The sequence below is a fragment of the Lissotriton vulgaris genome, chromosome 8 (genome assembly GCF_964263255.1).
Source record: "Lissotriton vulgaris chromosome 8, aLisVul1.2, whole genome shotgun sequence".
Lineage (NCBI taxonomy): Eukaryota > Metazoa > Chordata > Amphibia > Caudata > Salamandridae > Lissotriton > Lissotriton vulgaris.
In genome coordinates, this window is record NC_141696.1 from 1,576,839,489 (window position 1) to 1,576,856,441 (window position 16,953).

Consider the following 16,953-nt stretch of genomic DNA (forward strand, 5'->3'; position numbering starts at 1 on the left):
TCATGGAGAGTCTGAAGACAGACAAGAGTGGTCAGAGGATGAATATAGTGCCAAAGATGTATGGATGGGATGATGAGATCTAAAGGGAAAGAATTAATGGAATTTTACAGGCTGAAATGAGAACAGATGGAGAAAAGCTGTGTCTAATAGACGGAGACCACGGTTTCTGGTTATGTTGTAGATTGATTCTTTTTTCCTTGTGTTATAGGAACAGTGGTGACGATTGCCACTCCGGTCAATATGAATGTGGACAGCCTGCAATCTCTGTCCTCTGATGGGGCCACGCTTGCGGTGCAGCAGGTGATGATGGCTGGGCAGAGCGACGATGAAGAGACACTAGACAGCAGCGACGAGGAGGATGACGACGAGGACCTCTCCACATCAAACTTGACAGGGCTGGTTCTGGACAACAGTGACCCCTTGCAGTAGAACACTGAAATGTAGGGGTCTCACCTCTCAAAACACTGCAAAAGACTGTTTTTAAAGTTTGCACAGCAAACATTTTACACGTTTTATTTCTGGCCTGTTTTATATTTAGGCATAGATGGGTGCATCTTTTGTATTTCATAGCTTAAAGTCTCATGCACCCGCCACTGCTGGTTTACTTTCATTGTGAGCTGAAAACCTGAGGTCAAGTATTGCTATCTGAGGAAAGAAAGTGACTCTTCAGGATATTACGAAGAATGGATGATGCTGCCTACCACGCCCTGCCCTGTAGTTTACCTGCTGCCCATCTCTCTGCCACGTACTTTGCTGATGTCATTTCACCGCTCCAGATGTTTAGGTGACAGTGGACAGCACCAGGAAGGAGTAAGACGACTGCCAAAGGAGTGCACCACAAAGGACCTCCCCTTCGAGATGAAGGACCCCACCTGAGGGAAGTGAGATGTGAGACCTTAGGTGCCCCTGTGTGTTTCTGGCAAATCTTGTTCATCTTATAGACTGCGATGTGGGGCTTCTGGTGGAAAGAAAGTGTATTTGCGAGTCCTCATTCGTATTCCATATATGCCTAGTAAGAGTGGCCATTGAGAATGTGTGTGAAGCTGTGGGCTTCGATGCTTGTAATGAGCGAAGTGTTTGTTGAGTCTTTTTTCATCTTGACTTAAGGAGGAACTCAAAACAACATGTGAGCTGTGTGCTGGTGGTGCTCAGGGTTGTGCTACAGGTAGACGTGGAGTTACTGCGAAGTGTGTTTGTGAGATATCTGGTTTGTTTCTGATAGGCACATACACATTTGCCGCTAATGTTTACGGGATAAAAAAGTGATGTGAGCCCACATTAAATAAACTGTGAACGTCCTTTTCTAGGTTCCTGGTTCTTTTTTAACAAGAGGCTGTAGGTGGAATTGGAAAATCCCTGTGGATAATGTGTGTGTCTTTGAAGGTGTGGCTAAAGTTCATTTTTTCTGTGGGCATTCACAGAAGACATTGGTGATGATACTTGGACAACATTTGTTCTAGTTGATTCTTAGCTCAGTGAGGAAGAGCTTTGAGATCTACTGATTAACTCTTTACTCTTGAGTTGGTTTTCTGAGAGATGTGGGATGATTTTTCATTTGGCCTTTTTACTACAAATTGTCTGTGAAATCTGGAGACATGGAGGAGTCGTTTTCTGGCTATATATTGACTGTGATTTAAGTTTTTAGTTTGCTTGGTGACCTTGACATATGGGCCTTCTTATGAATTATATGAATGAAGCCTTAAACTGTAAACCTAGAGAGAAGTGTGCTCCAAAGCCCTGTTTCATCCTGTTGATGAGAGAAAGGGAGTTGTAGTGCACCGTTAGTTGATTATTTAAGGGAGGTGAAGCATGTGTGTGTATTTGTGTGTGTATCAGTCATAAAGGCAGACATACTGGATTTTTGTTCCAATAGCACAGAGTCCCAGAGGCCACAGAGCTAATGTCAAGTGGTTTTATGAAGCCTCAGTTCATATTATTCATGGCTGGTGTTAATTAGTTCATCAGACAACCAGCTTGCAGTGGGTGTGTTTCAGAAGCCCTCCCTTTAGAGAGACTGAAATGTTGGGTTCAATGTGAACTTTGTGTTTGTTTTCATTTGGGCTGTGAGGATGGATATGGGAATGTACCTCATGGATGGAGGAAGATGCACCATATATGCATGTGTTTTGAAGCTCGGATCCATGTTCTTGAGTGTTTCGTCAGTGAGGCCCCCATGTGTATATGTTGAGTCCCTTCTTCATTTGTTTAGTGGGTGATTGGCCTTTACATGTTTGTGGGGTGGCATTACAGTTTATCTATGGTTAGGAAAAGTAAGATAGAACGAGTCAAGGAGCATTGTTATTTTACTTGGTGGAAGGACGAAGGACGTCGGTTGGCAAGGGTTCCTGTGGATCTTCCTCATGCTTTCCTGAATACAGGGCCATGTTACTCATGGACTGGAGGCCAATGGCTTATAGTGATCTACATGGGCTTTCAAGCGTGACACATTGGTTCAAGCTTGTCATGGACATTTTTAGAGACCAGGCCTGGACTGTATGTGCATCCCAGATCACCATAATGCTTGAAGGAATGGAATTGAGATTTGAGTCTTCCTACGGATTCCCCAAACTTGCACGTGGGGCCTCAAGACCTGGATACAGAGTTTCATGTGGATTTTCTGTGTATTCCCAGGGGCGTGGTTCATGTTATTAATGGGACGAAGGACAATAGGTTGTACAGCTCTGTATTGAATCTATATACTTGTTTGAGAAGCTCTAGTTTGTGTTGGTCTTGGAATTTTGTAAGTCGATTGGTTGCACGTTTGAAAGACTATTTGCACCTTAAATATAAAGTATCAATCTTAAAAGAAAAAGTGTCCAAACCCCTAACAGAGGCTTGGAAGCAGGCTATGGCACATAGTACCGACTGGGTGGCTGTTCCCAGACTGTATCCTTCCTCTGTTCTTCTCACCAGGAAATGTGGATCTCCCAGTTACCAAAAATTACTGGATTAAAAAAAAAAAGGTATTTTTTATAAATTCATTAAGAATTGGAAATTAAGGTTTCATTCAAAATGACAATGATGCAAAGGAAGGAGAATAAAACTCTAAAGTTCCTTTTTTGAGAGGTTCTGAATCTTGAAGGATTGGAATAAATTCACATAACGATAACAATATCCTATACTGGTCTGATTTATAACGTATAATGACCATGGGCGAGTAATATTTTGTTCATAAATTTCACTGTCTTGTTTATGTACTGCTCACTCTTTGAAATTCCTACCTCAGAAAGTAGGACTGTCTGGTATATGTAAGTAAAGGTCTTTGTGACCCTCTTTGTATTTGTTAATGTTTTTCATTGTATTGTTCCTTTTGCTTCACTTGTATAGGCAGCTTTCTCTTCTCTTGTGTGGCAATTTCTATATTCCACCAGCGTTGGATCTTTCATAGATTCACGTGCTTGCATTATTCCCCCTTTGTCGAGATGGAAGCCCCTTTGTAGCATTACAATAACAGTAACGTTAAATCTCCTTTAACCCCTCCCATGCTCGTGACGGAACCCTTCCGTCGCGAGCCTCGGGTGGGCTGTGCTGGTGACGGAATGGTGCCGTCACGAGCACGGGAGCGCCGCGCGGCCCCGCCTCCCCCTTAGCACTGCGGCGGAATTGCCGCCGCAGCGAAGGGGTTAAAATACATTGAAAAATCCTTCATATCATTAGAAATTACCCAAAGTGCAACAGATGAGATAAAGTCACACTATGCCAACTGTGCCAGGAGCCACCACACCTCAGATGTTTAAATACATTGTTTGAAACCTAGTCCCTGTTCTGAGCTATGCTCAGAAACATAATGTTTATAGCATGATTGGCTGTAGATACACATGCTCTGCATGTTCCTGCCGTCTAGAGTTGGCCTCAGACATCTGCAACTTGTTCTTCTTCGAAGAAGTATTTTTGTTGCAAGGATTTCTGCTCATACACAGAACTGTGCACTGAGACCTAGGACATTAGTGAATTGTGGTGTACCAGAAACTCACCTCAGTACACAGAAACCCCAACCAGCTAGCAATTAGTGTCACATTAGGTATTCGTCCTATAGCAAAGTAACCAATGATTAGACAACCTAGAACATGCGACTTAGGAATGGTGGGAAGTGAGCACACTCTTTTGTTATACTCTCATACCAGTCCACAACAGGAGTAAAAAGAGACACAGTAAGGTTAAAATATTTATTTTAACGACGTGATCTCATGCGCAGTATTTTAGTCAACATAAGCAGAGATATGATTAAGAATAATATGGTCAGCATGGTTAGACCTCCATAAAATACAAAAGGAGTAATAATATTACAATGATAGTGCAAACAGGTAATACAGTGCCTAGTTTAAACACCCTCCCTATATAGGAACTATGTATTATAAGCTATAGAAGGTCTCTTGAGCTTGTTTTGGAGGACCCCATTACCTTTCCGCCCAGTAAGTGAAAATTACATCTGGATCGGCAAGTCTCTCTGCATCCCTGGAATCTTCCAAGTGTGTGAAATTATGGCAAGTGTTCTATGATAAAGGCGCCAGAATGTGTTACACGGAAATGCAGATAAACAGGCTCACATGTTATGATAACCGTGGCAGCTCATCACTCGCTGTACAGACTGGGGGCACGATGTATGTCTAGAGATGTCGAAAACCAAACCTTTTCTCGTGTATAGACCTTCGTGAAAGCGAACTTGCAAAAACAGCTACGCAGTGTTGTGTGCAAAAAGCAGCAAACGGTAAAATGGTGTTTAAACTTCTAATAAACCATGCTAACATAACATGCACGCAAAAAAGAGGCCCTAAACCATACTACACTCTCCCTTGTTCAGGGAACGCACAATAACTGGGGCAAGCTTCATAGAACGCAGAGTTCAAGTTCGAATCAGACAGAACCAAGTTCAGTAATTTTGCCAAACTTGCAAATTGGGAGTAAAAATCCGAATTAAAATAACTAAGTCAGTGAACACAATCATGGGCGGCCATGGTGTGAAAAAAGACTTCAAACATGTAAGGAATAATGAAGACCTAAAAAGAAAAAATAATCTTGAGTTCAGTACGTGTTTATGAAGCAGAAAAAAAAATCTGTACTTCAATCCAGCTGCGTATAAGCACCATACGTTGCAACTGCCTCCAATAGGAAGTCGTTGTTATCATCCATGAAAATTTCAGCCATCCAATTAAGTAATGGGAAAGAACATACATGTTCCCCGATTGCCAGATCCTCTAGTACCATCAGAGGACAACTCAGACTTCCTTCAAGATAACTGCGCGCCAAAAAGTCATTGGCCGCAGACCAAATGTTCCAATTGCCTAGAACCCCATCATCACTGCGCAGGCCATCATCCCGGCACTAGAACAACCTAGTTCATGAGCAACTAAGGGACTCATTAGTAGATTGAAATCCCGGTCAGGAGACACCGTGTTGCAGAGACACAAATCCAGGGCCCATCCCAATCCACAATCCAGGCAATGGAAAACAGGCTGCACGCAAGTGAAAAATGAGAACCTGAAAGATAAACCATATGTCACACTCAAAGTTGCTAGAGGCAGTGATACATAGTATTCTAGCATCCGGTTACGAAGGTGGATTAGCCAGGACAGATCGTCGTGGGGCACAGACAGTGCATGCATTTTGCAGTAAACAAATTAACAGCAGTATGCCCGCGCCTAAAGCCAGGAGAAAAAGGGAAACCGCCGAAGACATTCGAAAAAATCAAATGAAAAAATGCAGGGATCACATCAAATATAGTTTGAGAAGAGGTCACAAGGCCAGAGCACACTACTTTAAAAAAATGTGCCAGGCCAGTAGTCGACAAGGCATTTAAGATTGTGTGAATCAAAGCACCGAAGTGCAGGGGCATGTCTGTGTTTAATAAGGCATTTACCTCAGTACGAGTATTTGCAACGTGAAGGACGAATGTCTCACGCGCAGATGTAAGGGGGACTTCCTTCTGGGACAAAAGAGCTCTTATTCGATTCATCTTGTTGAACTCTGCTTTCAAGGTCGGGATAGAGGGCCAGATGGAAACATCGAGCCTGCCATGCAGAGGAGGGAACAACACATTCTTACAGCAAACTACACGCTGGGAAACCGTAACAATATAAGGAATTCCAGAATGCATCCCACAACAATCTTCATTATTTATTAAGAAATAACTACCGTTTGCAAGCAGTGTGAATGTCGGTGTAATAACCGGGACTGGAGTACCCTTTAGAATGCAGCCTAAGTTTGGTGCACGCACATTACAAGAACCATGCAATTGAATATTTCTGCATGTTAATGAATGATCTGGCGTTGTGGTGCAATCTTCGCCATTCAAATAAACCTCCTTTACTTCCCTCAAACACCTGTATGTGAACAGGAGATTCCAGACTTCATGAAGATAAGCACCACCCAGGGGCTCAAATCTACCTATTGCATAGTGTTTAATGCAGGACTCTAATTTGAAAAAGGGAAAAGGTAGAGTTATCAACCCATGGATGACCCAAACTGCCGAATTGGATTCTGCTACCGAAAAAGGTGAAGGTTCAAACTTTTCAATATGCACCACTGAAAACGTGGCATCCTTCATTGACATAAATTGCTGTTTAACAGTCCAATTGAAAGGCAGAAATAATAAACTCGTGTTCATGTAATCCCATGGAACTCTGCATGGACCCTACAAACGTTGAAAAATGGCAAACTGCAGAACGTAATCGATTTTGCCCATGATACAGTACAGCAACCTCTTCTTGCACAATATCAACCACAGACGATACAATATTATCCAAAGTGTAAATTCTGGAAGAAAGGGTGTTAATGCTATTATCTACAACGGCAAGCACCTTTTCTAAATTGGCCTGATCAATAGCTCTAAGCCTAGAAGCGGCTTCAATTTGCGATAGTTTCCAAACCTCATTATAAAAAGCATATATCCATCTTTTCGATCTGCCTGCTGCAGGACCTTTAACAAAATCATTTAAATCGACAGTGTCAGTGAGCTTGGATAAATGAAGCTTAACAGACTCTAAGGATGAATGTCTGAGCCAACTCTGGCACAATTTGCCTACAGAATAGGTGGTGACTGAATGTTGAGTTTGAAAGCGGGGATCAACTCTAACCTCTGTGTAGCCAGGGTTTTGACCCAGAAAACGGTGCTGGCAGGAATCTGCACTTTTTTGCCATAGTAACCAGCCTTCAGAATTAATGCTGGAAACATTAAAAGAGGAATTTCTAAACAGGGCTTGTAAGTCACTAATGGAAGTACTGGTATAATTATTCCAATGGGGAAATCCACCCAAATCAGGAAACGAAGGAGCATTTAATTTTTTAGAAGTAGCCAATCCAAAGGATGTGGTTTGTGAAATAGTGTAATTCAGAAACAACATATGGTTTGGGATGAGACCTGCACGATGCAAAGCCTCGGTGCCTTGCACTTGCCAACGTTTAGCATACCAAACAGATTTAAGATCAATAGTATCTTTCCACAGACCATAGCCCCCAACAGCCAACTGGTCAATAAATGACTTCGAATACAGTAATTTATTGTGGGTAAGTCGAACCTTTGAAGAGGTCTTCACAGTCAACTTAAAATAAAATGCATTAGGGTTTGATTGATCAAAATCAGTAAAATAGGAAAACGTTTTCAAAAATGTTTTCGAGCTGCCTTCCACTGGTGCGGGACAGTGCTTCCACTGTGTGTAGTTAACAACATATCTAAATGAATTCGTCTTATGCAGAAAGTGATTGCCAAAGTGCTGGTAACAGTACAAATCACCATAATTTGTGGATTCTAAATATAAATCTTCAGCATCGAAAGCAGTGTAATATTTCAAATCAGAAAACAAAGCTTCTACAGTTTTAACGTCCCAATCATCAGAGAGAATATTCTGTTTAACCACATCCCCCATAGAAATATGGAGTACATTGGGAACATTAATAACCTCTGTGGGACCATGGATCTGGAACTTTACAGCATCCCATGCAATCCCATCTAAAACGGGCCAGCCGTTGTATTCACAAATGTCTGGTCCCTCTTAATGATGTGCGAGTGGCGAGCCAAAGTTCCATCAATCATTCTAATTGAAGTTCTTTCTTGAACGAAGTGTCCATTGATAAAACCGAAAAAATACACCACAAATCCTATGGACATGAATAAAAAAATAGCAATAAGCACCAGCCAAATGTAAGTCCAGAGAGGAATCAAAAAATGTTTTTTAAACCAGGTAGCAAAAATCAAAACTTTTGAAGGGGACTTGGATGTGGAAGAGCCAGTGTCAAATGAAAAACTGGATTGATTAGCCACACGGGTCTCCAAATCAGGCATAGACAAGTCAGTGGGGTAAGTATATTCAGTGTCATTAGGAGGATCACCAGCAGGTTGATTCAGTAAAGGATTCGTAAGTGGACTCATTTCAATGGCAACATCAGGCCCGACGACCGGATCCAGGGCCAAAACAGAGTGTCGCACCATTGCTGGGCATGAAACCGCAGGCGTCATACTATAGAGAACCTGCCACCCTGTGTGGTTTGACATTGTCAATCGAAATGTACCTGTTCCCCTTTCATCCAGGAAGAGGAGGTAAAATGACTGTTCTTGTACCCTGCAAACCAAGCACGGCAGCTGGAGCTCGATAGGAAGGACCAGATTCTTTCTTGTTGTCGATCTTCTCTCGTACCAGTTCTCCAACTTGGGGTAGCTAGCCGACTACCGGAATCTGCAATGCAGCTTCAGACGTGGAGGGCAAGTGTTCCTTTGCAAAACTGTCTCTGGTCTTTTGTAGGTTCTGCAAAACATTAGAATGTTCATCTATGTCAAAGGATGCGGCTCCCACCGCCATGTCTAGACCATCAAGGTCCAGAACAAACATCTTGATGCCAAAGAGCATTTCGTATGGGGTCCGCCCACCAAGAGACCTTCTAGGGAGGTTATTTAGTGCACGTTGAACGCTATTGAGATGGGTTAGCCAGTCTGCCAGCACCTAAAACATTTGCTGTCAAGGATTGCTTTAAGTCACGGTTCATCAGCTCCACAACACTATTACCCTAAGGCCGGTTTGGAGACAAAAATTTGACCTGGACCCCCAATAAAACCATGGCATCCTTGTACGCCTTAGAGGCGAACGCTGGACCCTGGTCCGAATCGAAGGAACCACCCGCAAAAATTCCCACAAAGACACGCAAATCCCTTACAACAGTTCTAGAATCAGTGCACCTTTGAGGCCAAACCCAGACAAAGCGTGTGCAAGAGTCAACTGCTACTAAGATGTACTTCTATGCAGTATCAGAGGAGAAAGGACCGCAGTGAGCTAAATAAACACACGCAAGTGGTTTATTAGGTATGTACAACTGAGTTTGGGGCGGGCGTGTAGCAGTGGAAGGTTTAATTTGCTGACAAATGCCACATTGAAGGACAAAATCATGTGTCTGTTTGTACAAACCCCGCCACCAATATCGTTGCTGGAGAAGAGAAACAGTAGCTGACACGCCGGCATGCGCCGAAGCCATCCCGGCGTGGGCTGCTGTAATCCAAGCCTGTCTGCAGTCCGCGTTGGAAATCAACCTGTCACCAACGTCGTTAATTCTCACATAATGAACTTTATCAGGACTTAAATGATAAGAGTATTTAGAAGGGAAACCCTTAGGGTAATTACCTCCCATCTCTGTTACGGCAATAGCTGCCAAGATGTCATCATCAATCTTACTATTGGAACGTTTAACCGCTGCCACTGCAAATGTTGCAACTGCTGTCTTCGCAGCCTCATCCGTGAGACAGTTGCCAACAGCGTGAACCACAACACGCTGATGACTGAGAGTATGAATTGCAAAATGAGTGGGAGTCGTTCTTTGAGCTCAGCCACTCGAACCCAGATCATTTTATGTTTTATTGTGCGACCCTTAGAGTCCTATAATCATTTTGAGTCCAAAAGGGCAGATTGTCATTGTAAGACTAAACACAGTAGTAAGAGTCACTCACAATAAGAGTAGTCACACTGGGATCGGCGTACTCCAACGCAAGCATCAGAGCACGAAGTTCTGCCAACTGGGTGGTACAGTCCCCTAATGTCTGTGTATGCACGACATCGGACTTGAATTCACCATCCACCATAGTACCAACCACAATTGCGCAGGCCGAAGAATATGCGTGTTTTGAAACCGTAGCGGCTTGCGCACTACCATCAGTGTAAATGATGCAGCGGAAATCCTTAATTGGGCGCTTAGTCAGAGGAGCAGGGTGAACAAATTCATACTGCAAGTACTCGAGTCTGCAAGGAGGAATCAAAAATTAACGTGACATCTGGGGATGTCAAGGATGTAGCTCACTGTATCCACTGAGGGTGCAAAGCTTTAGAATTCAGTACACTGGCTTTCGTCACTGCCTCCAAGGCAGGATACAGAGTAACAACCAAAATGCATTTTCCCTGCGACAGTGCACGTTCCTTAAGAATCGCCATTTGCACTGCTGTCAAAACTTTTTCTACAGTGTAAAACCGCAACTCAGCCGAAGTGTACAAATGTGACTTGTAAGCAATCGGGACTGCGTTACCCTATTTAAAAGTGAGGTACGTGAAACCCACCGCCCCTGGCACGATTCATATCACGATGTTTGTGTGGTTATCTTGAGTCGACAAGAATTTAGATTCAAGAAGATCAGCCTGCAAAGATTGCAAGATGGCTGTATGTTCTGGCAGCCAGCACAATTTTGAGAAAGTAGGTTGTACGCTGGGCATATTCCGGAATGTAGGAGCAACCGAAATTCAAAAAGCCCAGTAAAGATTGTAACTTTTTCAGCGTTGTGGGAGCTCGCAAAAGTTCGCATTTCTCCAAGAAGTGAGGAGCTAAACCTCAACCTTCATTGTTGAGCTCGTAGCCCAGGAACAACACTGTGTACTCTACAATGTGTGATTTTGCAAAGTTAAATTTATATCCTATGTCCGCAAAATGGCAAATTATGCGGTCAACACTGCACAGATGCGGCCATAACTCGTCGTCTGTGAGATAAATGTCATCCACATATGCACATGCATCTGCGTCGAGCCTCTCCAGGAGAGAAACAATGCGGGCGGCAAACACGCCTGGACTATTCTTGTAGCCCATAGCCAAACAAAGGAATTGGCAATGTTTGCCACCGCTTGTAAAAGCCGTCCATTGACTACTAAGAGGAGACAGATTGTGGGCAAAAAAAACCATTGGATATGTCAAGTGTGGTTTTAAACCTTTTACGCACAAGACTTTCCACAAGAGCAGAACTGTGAGTGTTCTGCACCGCACACTTACGACCATGTCAGTTTAAGTGGCGGTAATCCAATACCAAACGGTACGAACCATCCAGCTTGGTCACAGTAAAAAGTGGGTTATTCATCGGAGACACAGACGTTTCAATCACACCTTGGTATTCCAATTGTTCAAGGATTTCTGCAACGGAGGATTTTGCTTCACGTCGTATGGGGTATTGGGGTTGAGGCTGTGGCATCGACTGCAAGGGAATCTCATGGCGAGGGGAAAATTTGTCCCATCCACAATGAGTACGGTACAACGCCGGCCCAAGCGCCTTAGCCCCATCTTCTGCAAACTGCGGAGCCTGCTCCTTGGGCACTGTGTGCGCGAAAGCAGGGAGGATTACCTCCTCCCCTTGCGGAGCAGCTAAGACAAAGGGTGGGGGCCAATCGACCTCTGCCAACAAAATATTATAGGTAGTTGTCAGATTTTCCCCCAAAAAAACTTTTATGGTATGTTCTATGTCACCTTCAATTACAAGGACAATTTCATAAAGTCTGTCAGGGGGAGCCACTCTAGTGTCAGCTGTCTCAACTACAACGAAGGTGTTGGTTGCTGTCACCCTCAGTAGGGGACCTAGCACCTCTCGAACAATGGTAATCTCCGCCGCGCTGTCCAGCACAGTCAGCGCCCACGCCAGGTTCCGAAGCTGCGTTCTCACTATCTGTGGCATATCTCGCTGTTACTGCAGCAACTGCCTTCTTCTGAAACTGGGGCCTTTGACGCTTCTTCCTGCTTGCCTTTTCCGTCAGCATTACGAGGCTGCTCACGGTTCTGTTGGGTACCTTGACCTCTGCCACCGCCTCCTCCACCGGCGGCTAGGACCGATGTTTCCTGCAAAGAGCGAGGAGAACGCTGTTCAGGAACCTGAAATCTATCAGGTGACTTAATAGTACTGCGGTCGTGCAACTCATATGTACGCTCAACAGGGGCAGGTGTCGGTGAAGTGGGACGGGGCCCCTGTTTCTGCCGCTTCCCCTATATTTTGTTCTTACTCCAATTTTGTTTCTGAACTTTTGGGCGGTCATCCTTCTCAGATGACCCTTGTTGAGTTTGCTGCTGTTTTTCTTTCTTAGCGAAAGGCTTAACACCCAAACTATTATGGCCAACGGTCTTATAAGCCTCCGTAATAATTTTCAGCAAATGACGGGGTTTGTCGGCGTCGGGGAAATCGCGCAGAGCATTAGAGACCTGGAAACTTACCGCATCCCCCTTGACATTAGCAAGGACGAGATCGCGTACCATATCAAACGCTCCCACGAGTCGCATTCCCAACTCCACAGCCTCCTCTGCTCCGTGTTCATCCTGAAAACGTTTGATCACAGAGGAGAAGACAGTCATTGAAGGGTGCCAAAGCACCTAGTATAGACTGCCATAAAAATCACACCCCAAGTTGTACATTCATTTACGTCTGGCACTAAGTGTTTCTGCAAACTAACTGTGAGGATCGTGTGTTTCTTCACAGGACTAGTATTCGGGAATACTGCTTTCAGTTGGTCGAATTTCTCAGCAAGCCAAAAAGGCATCTCCTCTTTATCCTGGGGATGCCTGCCCATGACCACATTAACCATGACGGGGCTAAGCATCACCCCGCCACCACCAACTGGATGCGCCGCACCACCTGAGGCCCCACCCGGGAGGTTGCAGGTAATGTAATGAGCCAGACCCCTAATAAATGATACCGCAGAGGCATATAGTGGTCTTAGTTGCTGAGCTGATAACTGCCCCGCATGAGGATGCGGGGTGTAAGCAGATAAAACATGCCAAGTATCGCCTGGAATCGACAACGGCCCTTATCTGACGTGTAATAACGTGTGGGAGGGCCCCATTAAACCAAACGGCATGCTGCCAAGCAGAAATCGGAATTTCCACTGTCTGATATGGAGCGTACGCAGTATGAGCATCAGCAGGGGTGTAAGTGTGAAATACATCAGTACCAGCATCTACCGTGGGAAATGTAACCCATGAGTAATACAACTAAAACGGGTACGCCGCATTAGCTGAGACAACAAAAACCACTGCCTGTCCCTCTAAAGAAACGAGGTATTCCTGTAAGTGATTCCGCACAGCCACACGACTGTGTGCTGGGATATCAACTGCAGCCATATCGAAACAGTAATAGAGAAGAACAATGTAATACAAAAAGGCACAACTGGGTAGTAATACAAATAGAAAACCGTTTTAAATTTATCAAGCTTGAAGAAACCTATGTAACTATAGGTAGGTTTCATCCGTCACTATTGTCAACCGGAAACAATAGTGAGGGGGTAGACTGATATAAGCACTACTCAAGTGTCTCATAATAGGACCACACTCATTGGCGGCGCCATGTTGCAAGGATTTCTGCTCATACACAGAACTGTGCACAGAGACCTAGGACATTAGTGAATTGTGTTGTACCAGAAACTCACCTCAGTACAGAGAAACCCCAACCAGCTAACAATCAGTTTCACATTAGCTCTTCGTCCTATAGCAAAGTAACCAATGATTAGACAACCTAGAACTTGCGATTTAGGACTATCTCAGGAATGGTGGGAAGTGAGAACATACTTTTGTTATACTCTCATACCAGTCCACAACAGGAGTAAAAAGAGATACGGTAAGGTAAAATATTTATTTTAACGACATGATCTCATGCGCAGTATTTTAGTCACCATAAGCAGATATATGATTAAGAATAATCTGGTCAGCATGGTTACAGCTCCATAATATACAAAAGGAGGAATCGTATTACAATGATAGTGCAAATATTATACAGCTCTTAGTTTAAAACCCTCCCTATATAGGAACTATGTATTATAAGCTATAGAAGGTCTCTTGAGCTTGTTTTGGGGGACCCATTACCTTTCCGCTCAGTAAGTCTAAATTACATCTGTAAATTACATCTGGATCGGCAAGTCTCTCTGCATCCCTGGAATCTTCCAAGTGTGTGAAATTATGGCAAGTGTGCTATGATAAAGGTGCCAGCATTTTGCTCGGCTCACAGCTGCCAAAATGTTGGGTCTAGAATGTGTTACACGGCCGATAAACAGGCTCACATGTTATGATAACCTTGGCGGCTCAGCACTCACTGTACAGACTGGGGGCACAATGTATGTCTAGAGATGTCGAAAAACAAACCTTTTCTCTTGTGTCGTGTGCAGAAAGCAGCAAAAGGTAAAACTTCTAATAAGCCATGCTAACATAACATGTTTGCAAAAAAGAGGCCCTAAACCATACTACATTTTGAGTCACAAATTATAGAGATTTCTCCCTTACTTGGTAATGCGCATGGCCATTGGCTCCATTGTTAAATGTTTTTCTCCACCATTGGATTCAGTTGTGTTTTGATGCAGACTCGATGCGTTCAACTTTCGCTGGTTCCGGGACCTGATCTCGCCAACTCGGTCATTGAGAAAACCTTTTACAGATGTTATTTTCTGTCTTTCCTTATTGCGTTTAGGAGACAGTCACCTAAGACCAGGTCACCTATCCTCGGGGCACACGCGGCCATTCAAGGCTCCTTTCCTTCTGATCTGACTCCATAGAATGAAGAAGCGTAGAAGATAATGGAGCGGACAACCGTTAGGGAATGCCCTTAATGCCACATAAAATACCCATGGATCGACACTCATGAAGTTGATAATTTCTGTCCCTCCTCAAAGCACGAAGATACTGAATGCACCTTCTGTCTCGGCTTATGTGCAAACCGACTCTTTGGCAATGGAGATACAGTCGCTGGGCCCACCTGACGAAGCAGTGATTCTTCCTGAAGATGCCAGATCTTTTCGACAAAGCTCCAACAGAATGGATCACCTGCTCCACCATCTCCCTCCTGTGCATAGGAAAATGGGGGAAGAGATAGTGGCAGAGGGAAAGCTCCTCTCTAATGACACATTCTGTTCTACCCTAGATGCTACTGATACTTCAGCCAGAAGGCTTAATTCCTTCGTCCTCTTACTCCACCACTCCTGGCTGTGGAGATCTGGCTTCAGGCTGAAAGTCCAGCAGCATCTCATCAGCTTGCCCTTTAAGGGGGAATATCTTTTTGGGCCTAAAGTTGATGAGATGCTGGAAAAGATAAATAAGGACACAGATGCAGGGACAGCCATGGGTGCTATTCAAACACCTTCAGTGAGGGGTTGCTGTCGGAGACAGCAGGGTACAGCCACCTCTTAAATCCACCACTCCTGACCAATCGCAGACCTATCAGCAGCAGGCCTACCACCAGCAAGGAGGCAGAGGATACACAGGGGGTTCCTGCTGAGGCACCAACTCCAAGGGTAGATGCAGAGGCACTTCCTCGAAAGGAGCCTCTATCTCCAAGAAGTGACTTGCCTCTCATATCCCTCATGACCACACGTTTTGGGGAAGAGACTTGGGGGGTTTAGTCCATGCTTGGAAGAAATCACCTCCGATTGGTGGGTTCTTTCCATCAACAAGCACAGCTACTACCTCAGGTTCACCTCATTTCCAAACATCCCACCCCACAAACAGATCCTCAGCCCTGAACACCATCACCTTCTTCAAGAGAAGGTTCTGATGCTCATCCTTTGGGGGTTTCAGAGAGACAGTACAACATCACAGCAATGGGATGTAATCCCTGTAACTTCTATTCCTCAAAAGGGATGGATCCCTAAGACCTATCCTAGACCTCGGGCTCTTCCACAAGTTCATCCCCTCAGAAAACGTCCTTATCGCTACTCTGCAGAATGTCATTGCACTGCTTTAGCAAAGCAACTTCATGACTGCATACGATCTGAAGGACTTTCACAGACCCACCCTTCACACTCATTGCTGTTACCTCCGCTTCGTGCTGAGTCACCAGCATTATTAGTTCAAACTTTTGCCATTCAGAGTCACTGCCGCCCACAAGGGTGTTGATAAAGTGCCTAGCTGTAGTAGCTGCCTATCTCAGAAGGGGGGCAATCACGTGTTTCCCCCATCTCAATCATTGGCTAATCAAGAGCACAGGCAAGTGGCGGTAAGTGGCGCACACCCAGGTTACTATTTCCCTCCACAGATTTGGATTCTCCATAAATACCCCCAATTAACATCTCCAGGCTCTTCAGATACAACCCTTCTTATGGGCCATTCTCAACTCAGCCACCAGCAAGGCCTACCCCAGCCAACCCAGAGTACCAGTCTTCCAGGAGCTATTGCCTCTGTCAGCCACATCGCCCGGTCACAGTCAGAACAGTGATGTGTCTCCTAGCCAGGATGGCCTCCTGCATGCCATCTGCCACATCGCCCGGTCACAGTCAGAACAGTGATGTGTCTCCTAGCCAGGATGGCCTCCTGCATGCTATAGTGCTTTATGCTAGACTGCACATGCGTCACCGGAGTGGGTTCCGGAGTAGCTTGCTACTTGCCAAATAAGCACTCTGACGCCTCATCAGGGGTAGTAAGCGCAATATAAATGCAATTACAATACAATACACGCATCCTCTACAGCATTGCTTATTGACAGAATAGTCATAGGTGAGGGTCACTGGGAAAATGTAGTGTTGATACGGGCCAGCACCCTGTTTCTGATAGAGACTTCTAATCAAGGATCACTCACCTTGTGAATTTCCCCAGGTGCCGGACAAGATATACAAACTTTTCAGCAGTTCATACAGGTGACTTTGTGCGGCTCCCTTTCGCAACCTTTCCACTTAGGATAGGATGTCAAGGCCCCCACATATGCTCCACTTCTGCACACAGATGTGAGTCCCTTTTAATCCGCGCCTTTCAAAGCTAGCA

The 16,953-nt window shown here is 44.6% G+C and overlaps 1 protein-coding gene across 2 annotated transcripts in view; it reads left to right on the plus strand.

Moving 5' to 3' along the window:
- Positions 1–3,287, plus strand: part of PKNOX1 (PBX/knotted 1 homeobox 1) — a 362,665-nt gene extending 359,378 nt beyond the window's left edge. For both annotated transcript variants that reach the window (XM_086935872.1, XM_086935873.1), the window contains one exon: positions 209–3,287. In XM_086935872.1, coding sequence (XP_086791998.1) covers positions 209–429 — 221 coding nt within the window. In that variant the 3' untranslated portion in view covers positions 430–3,287. The remainder of the gene's footprint in view (positions 1–208) is intronic.
- The last annotated feature ends 13,666 nt before the right edge of the window (positions 3,288–16,953 follow it).